This window comes from Nicotiana attenuata, unplaced genomic scaffold (assembly GCF_001879085.1).
Source record: "Nicotiana attenuata strain UT unplaced genomic scaffold, NIATTr2, whole genome shotgun sequence".
Taxonomy (NCBI): Eukaryota; Viridiplantae; Streptophyta; class Magnoliopsida; order Solanales; family Solanaceae; genus Nicotiana; species Nicotiana attenuata.
This window is the reverse complement of record NW_017671312.1, coordinates 265926-283024: the sequence shown is the minus strand read 5'-3', so window position 1 is coordinate 283024 and position 17099 is coordinate 265926. Positions and strand designations below refer to the sequence as shown.

The following is a 17099-nucleotide window of genomic DNA, read 5'->3' as shown; positions in this document are numbered from 1 at the left end:
CTCTATAAATATATTGCACCTTCTTTGGCTTCACTTCAACATAAAAAGACGTCATAGAATTGTTTAATTCAAAGCCATGAGAAGGAGAGTTTCTGATATTTTAGTATCCAATTGGAACTTTTTGTGGGCAATGAATATCACAATTTTCAAGTTGTTACAATTTCTAGGTTATTTCAATACAATATTTAAAGGCAGTTTATTTCCTTCTCTCCTCTTACTCTTCTTCTCAGCAAATTTTAGTCTGTTGCTGGTTTTTCTAGCACTAGTTTTTGACATGGTTGCAAAATTTCGAAGCAATTCAGACTCAAATGTTATTATTCACTTGAAGACTTGCAAAGGACGTGGCATATGTTGGCATGCTTACCCAAATTGCTATATGGTCTATGATTGAATAAAATATAAACCAGATGTTAAAATTATATATATATATATACTCCACTTTTTATGTATCATTTTAATTTATATGTTCGCAGCATACATAAATGGCATCGCCAGTTTTTTGTCATTTTATTTTTATCCTTTTGAGCCTGTAAGTTGTTAAAGTATATAGTAAACTATAAATCGGCATTATTTTTCAACCGTGCGTTCCATTTAGCTTTATAAATTGTTCTTCACAGTCACACTATTGGATACTAGATAATTTTTTGTTCTGGATTCTTCTTTACCTTAGTCATATAAAACTTATGTACATCGACATGTGTAAAGATTTTTCTTATTATTATGTTATTTGTCTATACGGGTAAAATCGAGGATAGAGTTATTTCTGATTTTTCGTTGTGAAACGAGGAATGACTTTACTTGTTAGTGGCTCTGTGAGCCCGAAGATACCCAAAGATCGGAACCACGAACGGACGAATGATATAACGGGTCTCGAGCACGGCGAACCCGAAGCGAATCAAGCTCGAGTGAGATGAAGAATCGAGGGTAAAGGAAAGGCTGTTGAAGGAGACAAACGAGAAGCCGAAATATCCGCCATCAACCGGATATTGCGGCGCAGATCACGCTCAGTTGGCTGCGGATTTTATTTTTGTGGAAAGAAGGAAGGAAAAGATTTTTACTTTATTTAGACTTATGCTAGGGTTAAATCCCTCTACTATATAAAGAGGAGGACCCCTTCATTTTTCGGACTCACTTTTTCACGAACAAGGCAATAAAATTTACTTTAGCTCTCAACAGTCATTTTAAGCGTTCTTCAGTTATTTACTTGTTTATTCAGATCCGAGCTCTATCTCTAGGGCTCAATCGAGACCGATCATTAGCATCTAAGCTAAACGCAAGGCTTAATACTGCGTCACTTTTGTTTGATCATTCCATCTTATTTCAATTCAACTAATTACTGTTCTTTGATCATTTGTGTTAATTAATTAAGCTACATATTTCTTAAATTGCATACAAATTTAATTGTTATCTATTTTAAGGGTAAACAATTTGAATACCAAGTACAATTCTATGCATGTAAAACGGAACTACTTTATGTCCAGACACTTAGATGAACTGAAAGATTGAATTTGTACACCTCAATTCACAGAGTAAAGTAAAATTATCATGCCACTTAGAAGTCAAAGTACATTTACATCTATAAAAGTGTGAGCTACTTACTTGGAAAAGAGGGTAAGTAACTCATGTAACCAAACAATCACATTAAATATTCTTTATATTGTATATAATTAAGGGAGATGCTAAACGATCACACTGGCATGACCCAACTTTGGCCACACCAGTGAAAATACATAAATAATCCTCTAACTAATTAGCCTACATGTTTCCCTCCAAAACACAAAATTAAATTCCAAGTCTTGAAGTATGCAAAAATTAAATGTTGGGAGATGAAGAGTCTTGTGTATTTCCCTTGTAGTTATGTGTATATTATACAAATTATACGTGTTTTAATTTTTAACAAATTATTATATTTTCTTCCTTTCTTATAAACAAATACGGTATACAATTTTGTATGCTTCCTCCTTACCAAACCCTAAACCAGCGGACACTTTCCTCCTTGCCTATCCCTAAACCAGCGGTCACTTTCTCCTTCTCTAAAAATGGATTCAAACCAAGAAAAATTGGCGGTGCAACAAATATGAATCCAAATGAACATAACACAAATACAACAACCATGAATATCAACCAAGATAATAGGTTTGATCGAGTTAGGGACGAGTTGTACAGATCTTTAGGGATGGCATCGGACGATAGTTTGTTGAATGAATACGAATGGGTCGATGTTGATTCTCACGGCAGTTTCAATAATGATATGCACTTAGATGATGATGATGATGAAGAAGTCGATGGAGAATATCACGGAGAAGCTAACGATGATGAGGAGCAGGTTTTATGAAATGAGTTAGAGTTATGTGATGTTGATCGGGAAATAAAGAATGAATCCACTGAAGAGGATGTGGTTGTAGGTCCAATCTCTGGAATGCGATTTAGAGATAAAGATACTTTGTTTGCATTCTACAAAGAACATGCACGACTGAGAGGATTCTCCATCATAAAAAGAAATTCCAACAAGAAGGGTGGTGACACTGCCAGGTATATAACCTACTGTTGTGATAGGACTAGGATTCGCAAAATCAAGTTTACCACCAAGAGTAACAATTGTAAAGCTAGGCTAGCTGCTGTTTTGGATGATTCTGGTTGTTGGTGGGTCTCTAAGGTCGTTCACGATCACAATCATGATTTGCTCCCATCCGTATCGCGCTTGATGGCTGGACATAGGTCTGTTTGTGATTCTTTGAAGAGGGATCTTGTAGCTCACGATCGGTATGGCATTAGACCCTCCAAGAATATTAGACTTGCTGAGGTTCAACGTGGTGGACCGCAAAATTTGGGTTGCACTCCAAAGGATTGTAGAAATTATATTTTGAAGAGTAGGAACTTTGAAATGCAAGAAGGGGACGCACAGTCGCTGCTCAACTTTTTTCGTGAAATCCAGGTAAAGGATAGGGAGTTTTTCTATTCAATCGACGTTGATAATATTGGTAGGCTGCGAAATGTGGTATGGGTGCATTCACACTGTAAGACAGCGTATGAGCAATTCCATGATGTGATATGCTTTGATACGACGTACCTTGTGAATCGATATAATATACCATGTGCTTCATTTGTTGGCATCAATCACCATAGACAGTCCATCTTACTAGGATGTGCTCTCATGTCTCATGAAGATATCGATATTTACAAATTAGTTTTTAGAACTTGGCTTGATGCCATGGAAAATGTTCATCCAGATGCGATCATAACTGATCAGTGTCAGAGCATTAAGGTAGCCATTGCTGAAGTGATGCCAAATACAATATAGGTATTGTATTTGGCATATATTCTCAAAGTTGCCTGTTTACTTAAGTGGTGTTCGTCCTTCTAAAATTGCACGTGGAGAATTTAAATTCATGGTCCTTGATAGCATTATTGTTGAAGTTTTTGAGAGAAAATGGACAGAATATATTGCAAGGTATAATTTGCATACAAGGAATTGGTTCAACAAGCTTTACTCTGAGAAGGAAAAATGGGTTCCAGTGTACCTTGATGTGAATTTTTGGGCTGGTATGCTATCTACGCAAAGAAGTGAGGGGATGCATGCGTTCTTTGATGGATATATTACCCGTCAAAGCACTCTTAGGATGTTTGTTCACCAGTATGAGTTAGCTATAAGAGCTAAGCATGAGAAAGAGTTGGAAGCGGAATACAGGTCAAAGGGCATTAAATTGATGAAAGGTATATACTGACAAGGTGGAGAAACGATGTTATTAGGCCACACTTGAATCGGTTCCATCAAGTTGGTTACCCAACCATGACGCCTGAGTATAAGACATAGATGAGCATATTGAAGTATTTTGACATGGCTTGTGATATAGCATTGGGCAATAGCGTGAAGGTTCAATATGTTAAGCATAATTTGAAGAAGATGGTGCATGATCTTCAAAACTGGGACGACGAAATGTTCGTGCCAAACTAAGACCAGGATGAATCAGATGAAACTGAAGGCACAACTCTACGAGATCCCCAGTACACTAATTCACGTGGCAGGCCGAGTTTGAATCGATATAGAGGAAGAATTGAATACTACTTTACATGTTCACAGCCGCGTGATGTATTTGGAACTAGTAATGGCGCAAGAACCGGTGTTAGAGGGGGTGACAGGGGTGGTGGCAGGATTGGTGGAAATCGTGGTGGTAGAGGTGGCGGTAGAAGTGGTGGACGTAGGGGTAAGGGTAATGGGCAAGGCAGAGGTACAAACGTTGAGCATGATGGTTCCCTAAGTGTGAATGAGGTATAATTTTGCGACTACATTTGATTTAGTACTTAAACATATCATGTTTTCTTATAGTGTTTGTTTGATTTTAATTGCAGCAAATTGATGCTACACAATCGCAATCAAGCTTCTTTGATCTCAATGCCGAACCAGACATGGAAATATAATAAAGAATAATATTGCTGAAACTTGGAGTTCTCAGTTGGCCTAATTGCATTGTTGTTTTATTTGGTGTAGAACTTTTTGATTTTGAAGAAATTTTGCTTGTTTTGTATAAACCCTAACCCTAATATTCAAAAATTCAAAAATTATACTATAAATACAACTCTATACATAATTAATCTCATTCATCCAAATTATCTTTTAGAATTCAAATTTCTCTGAAAATAACAATGGAAAGAGCCCCTTCTAAGAAAATTGTCGATGAACCTCTACAATGGTTCACCCGTCAACCATGACATCTTGTACCAGGATGTTAAGAACAAGTTGAAGAACTTGAAGACGGAGACAAACCTGTTGATGCTACATCTCACAAGGGAAATCGGAGCAGACTATGTTAAACGTCTTCTCCTTGATTCTTAACCGCTCACTTCCTGCTACGACATGCTTGAGGAACTTCTAGCCGAGCAAGATGAAGAACCCAATACTCCTGTGATTGTTATAAGTAGTGATACTGAAGCCGCTTCTAAGGTTTCAAAGTCTGTTAACCAAAAGAGCGAAGAGTAATAGTTTGTGTTTTTTGTTGTTGTTTTGTGATGCATTCCATGTTATTAGCATGGTATGCTAAAGTATTTTCCAAATATTATTTGGAATATGTTGAAAATTATCAATTAATCAATGAAAATGCTTATTTAGTATTTATTCTGTTTCATATACTTTTGATTCTTATTTTATTGCTACATGTTTTAAAATATTTGTGCTTCCTTTAATTCCTGGTTAATGTTATTATGGAACCAAAAGAAATACCTTTTTTAGGTAAAAATATGGTCACTTTGCATATCTATAACAATATAAAAATTATCACTCTAATATTAAAAGAATAAATTTAAGGAAGAATAACTATAACAATAATACTGACATAGTATAGGTGAAATTTCTATTTCACTAAATTAATAAAAAAATTAAGGCATATCTCAGAAAATCAAAACGAAAGAAGATGCATAATTCAGCTTCACTGTGAATTATGTAGATCTCAAAATATGTAGATCTCAAAGAATTTAACCAGTTTCAAAAGCTTTAATTCAGAAAATTAAACCAGCACAAAATTTCTACAAGTAACAAGTTAGAATTATTTGCATGTAATTGAAAAAAATTAGAACCAGCACAAAATTGTTGCTCTTTATTTACAAAAATTAGACCAAATATATCAGAAAATTAAATAACACAAAGTCCTGTTTTAATTCTAGTGAAACTAAAATAATGTTATCCAAAATTCATTCTAAAACAAATTATTTTTTCCTCAAAAAACTAATCCAGAAAGCTTAATCAACAAGGATTCCAAGTGTCACCTAAGCTGATTGCTGCAAATATTTAATACATAAATGTTGTTTATTATTACATTTTTGAAATCTACATAATTCATAAACCACATATTAACCGGACAAAGATCACACTAAAGGTTAAACATGATCGAAATGCTAAAGAAGTCACAAAATTCGAATTTCATAGATAATCAAATAATGAAGAAATTGAACATAAAATAATCATGCCCAACTTCATTACGACACTTGATATTCAAAAGTAAAAACAAAGTCATCAACTCTTGCACACCAAATAGAAATAACAAACACTTTTCAAACACAAGATATATAACATATGAACTAAAATTGACATAATTACTTTCCAACATTTTCAGACAGCTTCAACCCAATAAATATGCCCGCTAATATAGCAGATGAAATAACACTTGCTGCACTTTCATTTGTTACCACTTCTTCATTTCTTCAACTGCCGAGCTTGAAGATGCCTCTTGTGAAAAACTTATTTTTTTAAATTTGTTGAAGGCTTCTAAGGCTTCATCATAACATTGGAAAGCATGAAAGTAGCTACCTTCGACTCCAACAAGCATTTTAACACACTCAGACCAACTTTTGTATATTCCCGGCTTCTTACCACAAAAAACAACAAACACCATAGATTTGAGTGTTTGTTTACCTTCAGCAGATTTTTCAAATTCATCGAACGCTGATATGGCTGCATCATGAGACTTGAAAGACTGGAAGATGCTACGCTTAACCCCGATAACCATAGGAGAACATCACTCCATGAGTAGTATATTCCTGGCCTTTTACCAGAAAATACAACATATACTTTGGAAGCACTATTCTTCTTCTAATGCATCCTTAATCTATTACCTAAAACTTAGAAGAACATAGGAGTTTAAATGAAGGTTTGTTTAAGTATGGGTTTCGGCCATCTAAAACTTAGAAGAACATAGGAGTTTAAATGAAGGTTTGTTTAAGTATGGGTTCCGGCCATCTAGGATTTGTTAAGTAGGGTATCGTGTGTTTAAATAGTAGGGCTTTGAAGACCTACTAAAAAATATACGAAATATACACTCAAATACTAAACATATACGAAATACACAATTAAATACATGTATAAAGATGACTTATTTCGAATTATATGAGTGTATATACTACCAAAAAAAAAGGATGGAAATACATTTAAAAAAAAAGTATTGGGAAGACAAATAGGGTTTGAACTCTTGAGATCTTTCATGTATTGGGAAGACAAATATTTAATGGTGGGAGAGAAATATTCAAAAGGTTATTGAAAGGGCATTTTGGGTATAAAAATTCGGCTGAAACACTAATTAGGGCGTAAAATTACTTAAATGACCCCATTTAGGTCTATCCGGCCGAAATCGGTGTGGTCAAAAGGATTTTTCCTATAATTAAATCTTTTTTGCATAGCAAGAAGTATATTTCATCCATCCCATTGACACTTTGACGGTTTAAATTAAGAGTCAAATGGTGTTTTATTTTACTATAATCTGTCCGAACATTTTAACTCAAAAAATTCGCCATTTTTAATAATTACTCTTTTATAGGTTCTTAAATTGTAGTATAAATTTTAACAAAAATTAAATGAACTAATATACTCCCTCCAGTCCACAATAAGTAATCAATTTGCTTTTTTATTTTGGTCCAAAATAAGTGTCCATTTATATAATCAAGAAAGAATTCGATTTGTTTTTACAAAATTATCCTTACGTACATATCCCTAAAAAATTTTTTTACTCCTCACATTAAATATTTAATTAATGGTAGTTTAGTCATACTAGTTATTTTAGTATAGAATTTAGTATTTTTTTAATAGACGTGACAAAAGCAAATCGGTCACTTATTGTGGACGGAAGGGAGTAATTATCAACCTACTTCGAACCACGTTACGGGGGAGAAACCAGTGTCAAATAGGAGTATCAGAAATTACCAGTGGAAACGAGATAAAAGTATGCTTCATTATCAAAGTCGACAAGCTAAAATTGCCGTTAGCCCCATGGTACTGTCATAAATCATTGTAATTTTTAGGTACAAAGTCAGGGATCAGCTATTAATACTAATTAATGACGAAAACATCATTTTTCCCATTAATTCCAGTACATCATTAATTAATTTACCAACCCTTTCTTGAACTCTCTTCACTCAACAGCACAGTTTAGAAAAATAAATTTTGACTATTTGCATAGTTTTTTCTCTCTCTCTCTTAATCTCCTAAAGTTTCATTTTAATAGCAGCATCATTTACCTCTGCTATTTTTTTTTTTACCATCTGCCATTAATTTAACTTTTATATGCACAACCAAAAAAAAAAAAAAAAAGCGTCCTTCCCCTATATCACAATAATGTAACCGGATAATTTATAGCAAAATATTCCAATAAAACATGTTCGAAGAAAGGAGTAGGCAAATCACAAAGTGGCAAATCTTCTCTCAAGTAAATGTTACTCCATATTATTGAGTAATACAAAAGGTCACTCAACCATAAATCGCTGAGATTCTGTTTAGATTACACTTTGACATACTGGAAAGCAAATAATTGAATTGGGGCTAAAATCACGATCACTAAAGTAATTATGGGCGGTCCACATGTTTCCTGCATAGGCCCTATTTTTACTTAGACTCCTATTTTTTTTTGGGTGAAATTCAAAAATAGCCAGATTTACAACTGGTCGTTCAAAAATAGCCCAGTTTCAAAAGTAATCGATATTTAGCCACGTTTCGTGTAAAGATAAGTCTGAGCGAGAACACTGTTCAAAACCCGGAAAATACGCCAGCATGTTATGCTAGAGTTCCAGCATAAGTATACTTGAACTCCAGCATATTATACTGGAGTTCCAAGATAAGTATGCTGGAACTCCAGCATAATATGATGGAGTTCCAGCATAAGTACACTAGAACTCCAGCATAATATACTGGAGTTCCAGCAAGTATACCGGTCCAGCATAATATACTGGAGTTTGGAGCACCGGTGCTCCAGTCTCCAGTATATTATACTGGAGCCAGCAAAGTATACCGGTCCAGCATAATATGCTGGAGCTCATACACAGGTGCACCGAACTCCAGTATATTATGCTGGACCGGTCTCTACTGCAGCAAAATAGTGGCTATTTTTCATTGACTTGGTAAACGCTGGCTATTTTTGAATGACCAGTCCGAAAACTGGCTATACCGTGCTATTTTAACCTATTTTTTGTCCACCCATTTTGTCCCACTTTAATGCTTTAAAATAATACATGCCATTTGCATAAATTGCCCTCTTTCAATCCGCTCTTTAAAATTTTGACACTTGTTAGGCTAGTGACTTATATTTATTCGCTAAGTAGAATAATGTCCATCTAACAATTTTTAAGCGTGAAATTTAGCTCTTTAAACTAACGAGATTTTTTTTTTTAAAAGAGTGAGCTAACTAAAGGCTAAATGATGCAAATAATCCGGACTGTCCGCATCTATCCTAGTAATCTCTTTGCGCCAAATAGGACCATATCGTTTCTGCTGATTAAGAGTTTGGTTTTTGCTCTGGCCTTTTGGCAAAAATTTTATTGTTCTGGGGTCCAACTATCTCAAATCGTTCCTTTTTGTATAAGAAGTGAAACAGTGTTGTGCATTATTTGTTGTTGAATCCTATTTTGCACACAAAAATTGGAACTTGTAATTCATCATTTCATCTACGATATGTTATCTATAGAAGACAGAATTAAGAAGCACATAGTAAAACATGCAAGATCTGCTAAACATATTAGGTGTCAAATACCACCAAAAGGAAAAAAAAAAAAAAAAAGACCAAATTCTCTCTAATCAACCTTTTTTCGTACATCATTGAGTGTGTTGACCACAAAACTTCAAAGCAAAGACATTGATCTTTCATTAAAGCTAATTGATCATATCTTACAATATACTTCCTATAAGCATAGCACACATTGTGACATTACAGACAATTGGAAAAGCAAAAACTAAAGGCCTACAGAAACCCCTGTTGATATCTTAGCAGGAAAAAAAAAACGAAAAAAAATACAAAAAGTTAAATAATAAATAAAAACAAGGCCTATAGTATAACCCCCATTCTAGCATTTTCGACCCTAAAGCCAAAACAAACTAGGTTAAAACCACTGTAATTTAGACTCTAGTGTAGAATCTAGTCATCTACTGGTTGGACATAATGTGCTATGTGATTAGCACATTAATCTTTTTCCCATACCCATAAATCTCGATCAAAACAACTGGATCAAGATAGTTTACTATCTACAATGGGCTCATTTGGGTAACCACAATGGGGCTCCGAACCACATGCTTTCCATCAATCCAAGAAAGTGACCCGAACACTGCACCCGAATCATTCAACACCAAATTCTTACTGTCGACCGTTATAGTCGCGTAGTAACTCAATTTTCTTACCTTCTCGGAGAACACCAATTTGTCCGGCTTTACACTCACCATCACCCCTTTTGGTGCCTCAATTTTCACTCTGTACTCTGCATTTGTGTCACCCACGTTCGTCACTGTTCTGAAGAATGTCTTGCTTGAAACCCCTTTCGCTGCAGTCGAAAATAAAGCTGCTATTGATGGGTAGTTCAAGTTCTCCGGCAATGGCTTTTTCATTGGACAATTCACAGGTGATTTAGTGATCACTTGAATTGTCTTAGGACCGTATTCGATTGCACATAAAAAGCTAACATAGTCTTCATTTGCAAGATCATATACTAGTCCAGGGTCTAATGCAAGATCAAGATTTAAGTGTCCTGCACCATAATCATATGGTGTAGCTGGTTTTCCAGTGGCTTCATCAGTCATGGGCTGCAGCCTATTATCGACAAGGTTAGCTGTTGTCATCATTGCGGATCTTATTGCCGCAGGGCTCCAATCTGGATGAGCAGATTTGAGCAATGCAGCTGCACCACTTACATGTGGGCAAGCCATTGAAGTACCTGAAAGTATATTGAACTCTGCTTTTCGATTGTCCAAATCCAGACCAGTTGGACCAACTGCATCAGTCCATGCTGCTAAAATGTTAACTCCAGGTGCTATAAGGTCCGGCTTTAGGATTTCTGGGTTCAGACCATTGGGTCCTCGCCCCGAAAATGATGCCACAACTGGAGCTGGTTTCACTCCAATTACAGTCCCATGGAAATTGATGGTTGCAGAAGCAGTTGGATTCGAAGCTATATAAGACTTAATAGCATCACCTTCATTAGCACCAACAGCACAAGTTGGTATCAAATGAGCATCACCAACAAGACCTTCACCATTCGAAACGCCATTCGCCAAAATCATTCCAACACCACCAGCTTTATTAACAACCATTCCCTTAGCAACGCGGGGGTTGCTACCACGATCACAGATCACAATCTTACCTCTAACTAAATGAGGATCAAGTGAATTTTCCATACAGAGTGAAGCAGAGAGTACACCTGATTTCCCAGGGTACACTATGGGATACATTTTCCCATTCAGAGGCTTTCCGGCGTATAATGATACGCCGGAAAGCTTCCTTCCATCCCCGAGAATTACTTCCGCTGGGAAATTCCTATCAATTGTCCCAGCTCCAACAGTCGTCAGCCACGGTGCAAGATTAGTAACTGACATTCCATTTGGCCCATCATTTCCAGCTGAGGAAGACACAAATACACCCCTAGAAACAGCACCATAAGCTCCGATAGCAATCGGATCGAGATAATAAGGCGAAGAAATTCCATCTCCGCCCCCAATTGAGATCGAAATTACATCAACGCCATCAGCAACAGCAGAGTCAAAAGCAGCAAGTATATCAGAATCAAAACAACCTGAATTTTTCCAGCAAACTTTATAAACAGCTAAACGAGCTTTTGGTGCAACGCCTTTAGCAATACCGGACGCATAACCAGACATGCTAGCACGAAAAGCATGCCGCCCAGCAGCTGTTGAAGCTGTATGGGTCCCATGACCATCTGCGTCCCTTGGTGATTTAAACTCAACGGTATCATTAATTCCTCCACCACCAATTCCGCCAAATCCCGGTGCAGCTTCATGTCCTTTAGAGAAAAATCGAGCACCAATAATTTTCCGATTGCAATTTTTAGCAGTGAATTTATCTCCCGTTTGGCAGACACCTTTCCAACGGGTCGGAACGGGGCCCAAATTCAGATCCGAAAAGCTCCGACGCTCCGGCCAAATTCCGGTATCTAAAACACCGACAATTACATCAGAACCATAATCAGATTCCGACCATAAACCTTTTTGGTTTCTTAAACCCAGAAACTGCGGCGACCGAGTTGTATGTAGTTGCCTCCGGCGATCCTCAAATGCTGCGAGAATTGAAGGATGTTGAAGTATTGAAGCAGCTTGAGAAGGACTTAAAGAAGCAGAAAATCCATGAAAAACGTTGTCGTAAACGTGAAGGATGTTTACCGGTTCAGTGAACTCGGAGCTATACCAGTGGTAATGGGTGGGGAAAACTGCCGGTTTAGAGAAGCTGTCGACTCGGAATATGTACGTTTTAGCTGCCGGTTCAGCTGAAACCGCCGAGAAAATCGGGATTATTGCAGTGAACGTGAAACAGAGGAAGTGAGTTAGAAGAAGAAGCGAAGCCATGAGAGTAGGGTTTGAAAGAGAAGAGAGTGGAGTGATTGAAGTGTTGAATTACTGACAATGTTGGTGTGTTATAGAAGGGATTATTGTCCTTTTACTTCTCTTTTTTAATATTTTAATTTGAATAAAGCTGGGGACTTATTTACTTAACATAGTGAGTTTGAGACTTATAGCCTGTTTGGCCAAGCTTTTTTTTGGCCTTTTTTTTTTTGGTCAAAAGCATTTTTGGCCAAAAATTGAGGTGTTTGGCCAAGCTTTTGGAAGGAAAAAAAGTGCTTTTGAGGAGAAGCAGAAAAAAGTAACTTCTCTCCAAAAGCACTTTTTTGAGAAGCACTTTTGAGAAAAATACACTTAGAAACAGTTTTTTAAAGCTTGGCCAAACACTAATTGCTGCTCAGAAGTATTTTTCAAACTAATTAGCCAAACACAAACTGCTTCTCACCTGAAGTACTTTTGAGAAAAGCACTTTTGAAAAAAAGCACTTCTCAAAATAAGCTGATTTTTGCAGCTTGGCCAAACGGGCTATTAGAGTTAATGGATAGGTGTCGGATTGCATTTTTGGAAAATCTGGTATCACTGATCTGCAGGCTTCGCATTTGCGAAGCCAGCATCGCAAATGCGAACTCGCAAATGCGAAGGTGAGCCCTGGGCAGCTTGATCGCAAATGCGGCCACTTTCTTCGCAAAAGCGAAGGTCAAGTGTTCGCAAATGCGAGACCTTTTTTGCAAATGCGAAGGTCTCCTGATGTGTCTGAGTTCGCAAATGCGAACGGTTGTTCGCAATTCCCACATTTGGTCTTGCGAACCCCAGTTCGCAATTCCCATATCTGCAGCCCAACAATTTTCATAATCTTAGGCTATTTTTCACTCCACTTTCAAAATACAACTCCTTAGGCGATTTCTCAAGAACAAGTTTCATCCCAAATCATTTGTAAGTCGATTTTTACTTAATTCTTTCACTCAAAATAAGCTGATTTTTGCAGCTTGGCCAAACGGGCTATTAGAGTTAATGTTTTTTCATTTTTTAGCCGTGCCAAAAATAATATATAGTTGGTTGGCAAAAAATTATATAAAGTTGTATAATTTTGATATATAATATACAATATATATATATATATATATATATATATATATATATATATATATATATATATATTTCTAATTATTATTTTGAGACCAACTATACAGTGTTATATTCGCTTTAAATTATATGCACGGTATAAGACAAATTTACAGTATAAAATGCTCAAAAATTATTACTAAATAATTTTCGATAAAATGTGAAATTTATAATCTTAAAAATCGGCGAGTTACCTGTTATATTAATTAAAATAATCTAATATTAGAGAACTTTTTATAGTGTGTTATATTAGGGGTTTCTTTTTGAATTTTAAAATATTAAGGAATTTTAGGTATGATTTTGTCGTTGAGAAAGTTGGACTTGTTGACGAGATTAGTTATGTGTCAGACCCCAATTTATGCGGAAAAGGTGGAATAAGGGAATTCAATATATTACCTAACTCCAACTAGTTGATTATGATTTCAGATAAAAAAGAGACGTTATTGATTAACGACAAACATAAACTAATTTAATAAATTCTTTAAAATATTGAGTTTGAATATAAAATATAAATAAAAAGAAACAAGACAAGAGTTAGATGGATTTCTCACTTGATAAGCACCTTACACGAGGATTCAAATTCTATCATGCTTTGTTCTAAAATATTTGATATTTAAAAAAAAAGAATTAATTGTTTATTACAAGTAATTTTATTAAATCTACACTAATTATTTGAATTAACGAAATATTAAATAAGTATAATATTTACAAAAAAGATAAAGAGGTGCTTTGGATGATTTCTCTTTTTGGCCTTATGCTTTATTGATGAGAACAGAGTGTGGACCATATTGTTCTATTAATATGATTGCAATAATGCTGCTATAGAACTGCGTTTGGCATCCACAAATAAACTTCCATAAATGAATAAATAGTGTTGGTTTGTCGGAAATTAACTGTCGACGTAGCACCAGCACCACATCTCTAATATAGAAGGTAAAAAATAGGAGTAACATCAATTCTGACCCTCAAATTCTATAATTGGACGATTATCCAAAATGGCCTCCAGTTGTCGGGTCCTAATGAAAATGAAAGATTTAGCATTACATAAATTATTAACAAAAATCGTCCACAACTATTATATGAATTATGAAACCGTTGTTAGTCGTGTGATTAAAGTAAAGCAGAGGTTAGGTTAAAAATACATAGAGCTTTGGTGCTGCATGGTCCAGAGATGGCACGTGTTTGCTCTAATTGAAGCAAAAAAGCATAGAGATCAATTTTAGGGGCCATTCATATATTATGACCCAACCATACCAGAAAATGACATCCTTGTGAATTCTCAGTACTTAAAAGCCGTTAGTTTGCCGCGATTCACGAGGTCTATTGTGACGACCCAAAGGGTCATTACTTGTTTCCTTACTTATTCTGTTCTGAGGCCTTGAAAACCTCATTTGGGATTGTCTCGATTTACGTGCGCAATCCGGGCGCGTAGCCGGAAAGCTTAAATATGAATTATGTGAGAAAAATGTTAAATTTTAATATTAAATTGGATAAATTTGACTTCGATCAGCATTTTGGGTAAACGGACCCGGATCCGTGATTTGACGGTCCCGGAGAGTCCGTAGGAAAATATGGGACTTGGGCGTATGCCTGGAATCGAATTCCGAGGTCCCAAGCCCGAGTGAATTTTTGTGTGAAATTGTTTTCTGGAAATAATTAAGGAAATTGAAAATGAAATTTAATTAAAAGACTGTGGTATCGGGCCCGTATTTTGGTTCCGGCGCCCGGTACAAGTCTTATATATGGTTTAAGCGCTTTCTGTAAAGTTTGGTTGAAATCGGACGTCGTTTGACGTGTTTCGGACTTAAAACTCTAAATTTGAAAGTTTATGAAGTTTTGAAAGAAATCGTGAGTTTTGAGGTTTGATTCATTGTTTTGATGTTATTTTGGCGATTTGATCGCACGGATAAGTCCGAAGGATGTTTTTGAGGTTGTGTGCATATTTGGTTTGGAGCCCCGAGGGCTCGGGTGAGTTTTGGATAGGTGTCGGATTGCATTTTTGGAAAATCTGGTATCACTGATCTGCAGGCTTCGCATTTGCGAAGCCAGCATCGCAAATGCGAACTCGCAAATGCGAAGGTGAGCCCTGGGCAGCTTGATCGCAAATGCGGCCACTTTCTTCGCAAAAGCGAAGGTCAAGTATTCGCAAATGCGAGACCTTTTTCGCAAATGCGAAGGTCTCCTGATGGGTCTGAGTTCGCAAATGCGAACGGTTGTTCGCAATTCCCACATTTGGTCGGGGTTCGCAATTGCGAACCCCAGTTCGCAATTCTCATATCTGCAGCAGCAATTTTCATAATTTTAGGCCATTTTTCACTCCACTTTCAAAATACAACTCCTTAGGCGATTTTTCAAGAACAAGTTTCATCCCAAATCATTTGTAAGTCGATTTTTACTTAATTCTTTCACTCATTAACATCATTTAACATGTTTTCCACTTAGAATCAATGATTTTCATAGGTGAAATTGGAGGTTTTGGGTAGAACCTAGGTTTTTCAAAAATTGGAATTTGGATCTCAATTTGAGGTCCGATTTCAAAATAAATTACATATTTGAGTTCGTGGGGGAATGGGTAACCGGGTTTTGGTCCGAACTTCGGGTTTTGACCACGTGGGCCCGGGGGCGATTTTGGAATTTTTGGGAAACTTTGAAAAATTTATTTTTATGCATTCAAATTGATTCATTTAGTGTTTATTAAAGTAATTAAGTGACTTGTGACTAGATTCAAGCGGATTGGAGGTGGAATCACGGGGTAAAGCTATAGTTGAGGCTTGAGTTGAGTTCTAAGCATTGAGGTAAGTGTTTGGTTTAACCCTAGCTTGAGTGATTAAGAGTTGAGTCATGATTGCTACTTGTTTATATTGAGTACGACGTATGGGCATGGTGACGAGTATCCATGCGTCGGTGTCAAGCATGACCGTGAGTCTTAATTTGATAATTGTATACCCTTGTTTGATCCTATGAACGTTGTGACTAAATATTGGTATTAGTTGTGCCAGGAAGAAGTTGAATAGAATTGGTTATAGCTGACTCTCCCTTGTCGGGATATTTGACTTGTTGTTATAGTTCCCTTGCCGGGAAGAGTATTAATTTGATTGTTCCCTTGCCGGGAAGAGTAATAATTTGATTGTTCCCTTGTCGGGATTGTATTGTGCATTGTATTGAAATGGGAGCGCGTAGTACGCCTACCACAAGTGATATTGAAATGGGAGCGGGTGGTACGGCTACCACAAGTGATATTGAAATGGGAGCGGGTGGTACGCCTACACCAAGTGATATTGAAATGGGAGCGGGTGGTACGCCTACCACGAGTGATATTGAAATGGGAGCGGGTGGTACGCCTACCACGAGTGATACTGAATGGGAGCGGGTGGTACGCCTACCACGAGTGATATTGAAATGGGAGCGGGTGGTACGCCTACCACGAGATATTGAGAAATAGGATCGGGTTGCACGCCTGCAACAAGATGAGTTGAATATGAAAGTTGTCTTATCTTTTCATTATTGTTAGAAGTTAAACTGTAGATGTACGTACCATTATTCCTGATAGTTTGTGTCTAACTGTTACCGCTGAAGCATGCTCCCTTCCCCAGCTTAAATTGTTATTTTCTTGTTATTTTTCTGTTGTACTCGTATATATATCTGTACAAGTTTATCTGGAGTC

General features: G+C 36.5%; 2 protein-coding genes across 2 annotated transcripts; one reads left to right on the top strand and one right to left on the bottom strand.

The window, feature by feature from the left end:
* Positions 1 to 2113: 2113 nt before the first annotated feature.
* On the top strand, positions 2114 to 3301 carry LOC109207470 (protein FAR-RED IMPAIRED RESPONSE 1-like). The gene is made up of 2 exons (XM_019370400.1): positions 2114 to 2326; positions 2375 to 3301. The coding sequence occupies exons 1-2, from the start codon at positions 2114 to 2116 to the stop codon at positions 3299 to 3301; spliced, it is 1140 nt and encodes a 379-aa protein (XP_019225945.1).
* Positions 3302 to 9593: 6292 nt separating this feature from the next.
* LOC109207478 (subtilisin-like protease SBT1.6) lies at positions 9594 to 12390 on the bottom strand. Its single transcript, XM_019370408.1, has one exon. The coding sequence runs from the start codon at positions 12317 to 12319 to the stop codon at positions 9995 to 9997; it is 2325 nt and encodes a 774-aa protein (XP_019225953.1). The 5' UTR covers positions 12320 to 12390; the 3' UTR covers positions 9594 to 9994.
* Positions 12391 to 17099: the final 4709 nt, after the last annotated feature.

What these genes read in the sequence shown, in the direction of transcription:
- LOC109207470 (XM_019370400.1), top strand. Translation starts at nt 2,114, where the DNA reads ATGAATATCAACCAAGATAATAGGTTTGATCGAGTTAGGGACGAGTTG. An exon ending in CTAACGATGATGAGGAGCAG is followed by an intron (nt 2,327 to 2,374) that starts GTTTTATGAAAT and finishes CGGGAAATAAAG; the next exon opens with AATGAATCCACTGAAGAGGA.
- LOC109207478 (XM_019370408.1), bottom strand. Translation starts at nt 12,319, where the DNA reads ATGGCTTCGCTTCTTCTTCTAACTCACTTCCTCTGTTTCACGTTCACT.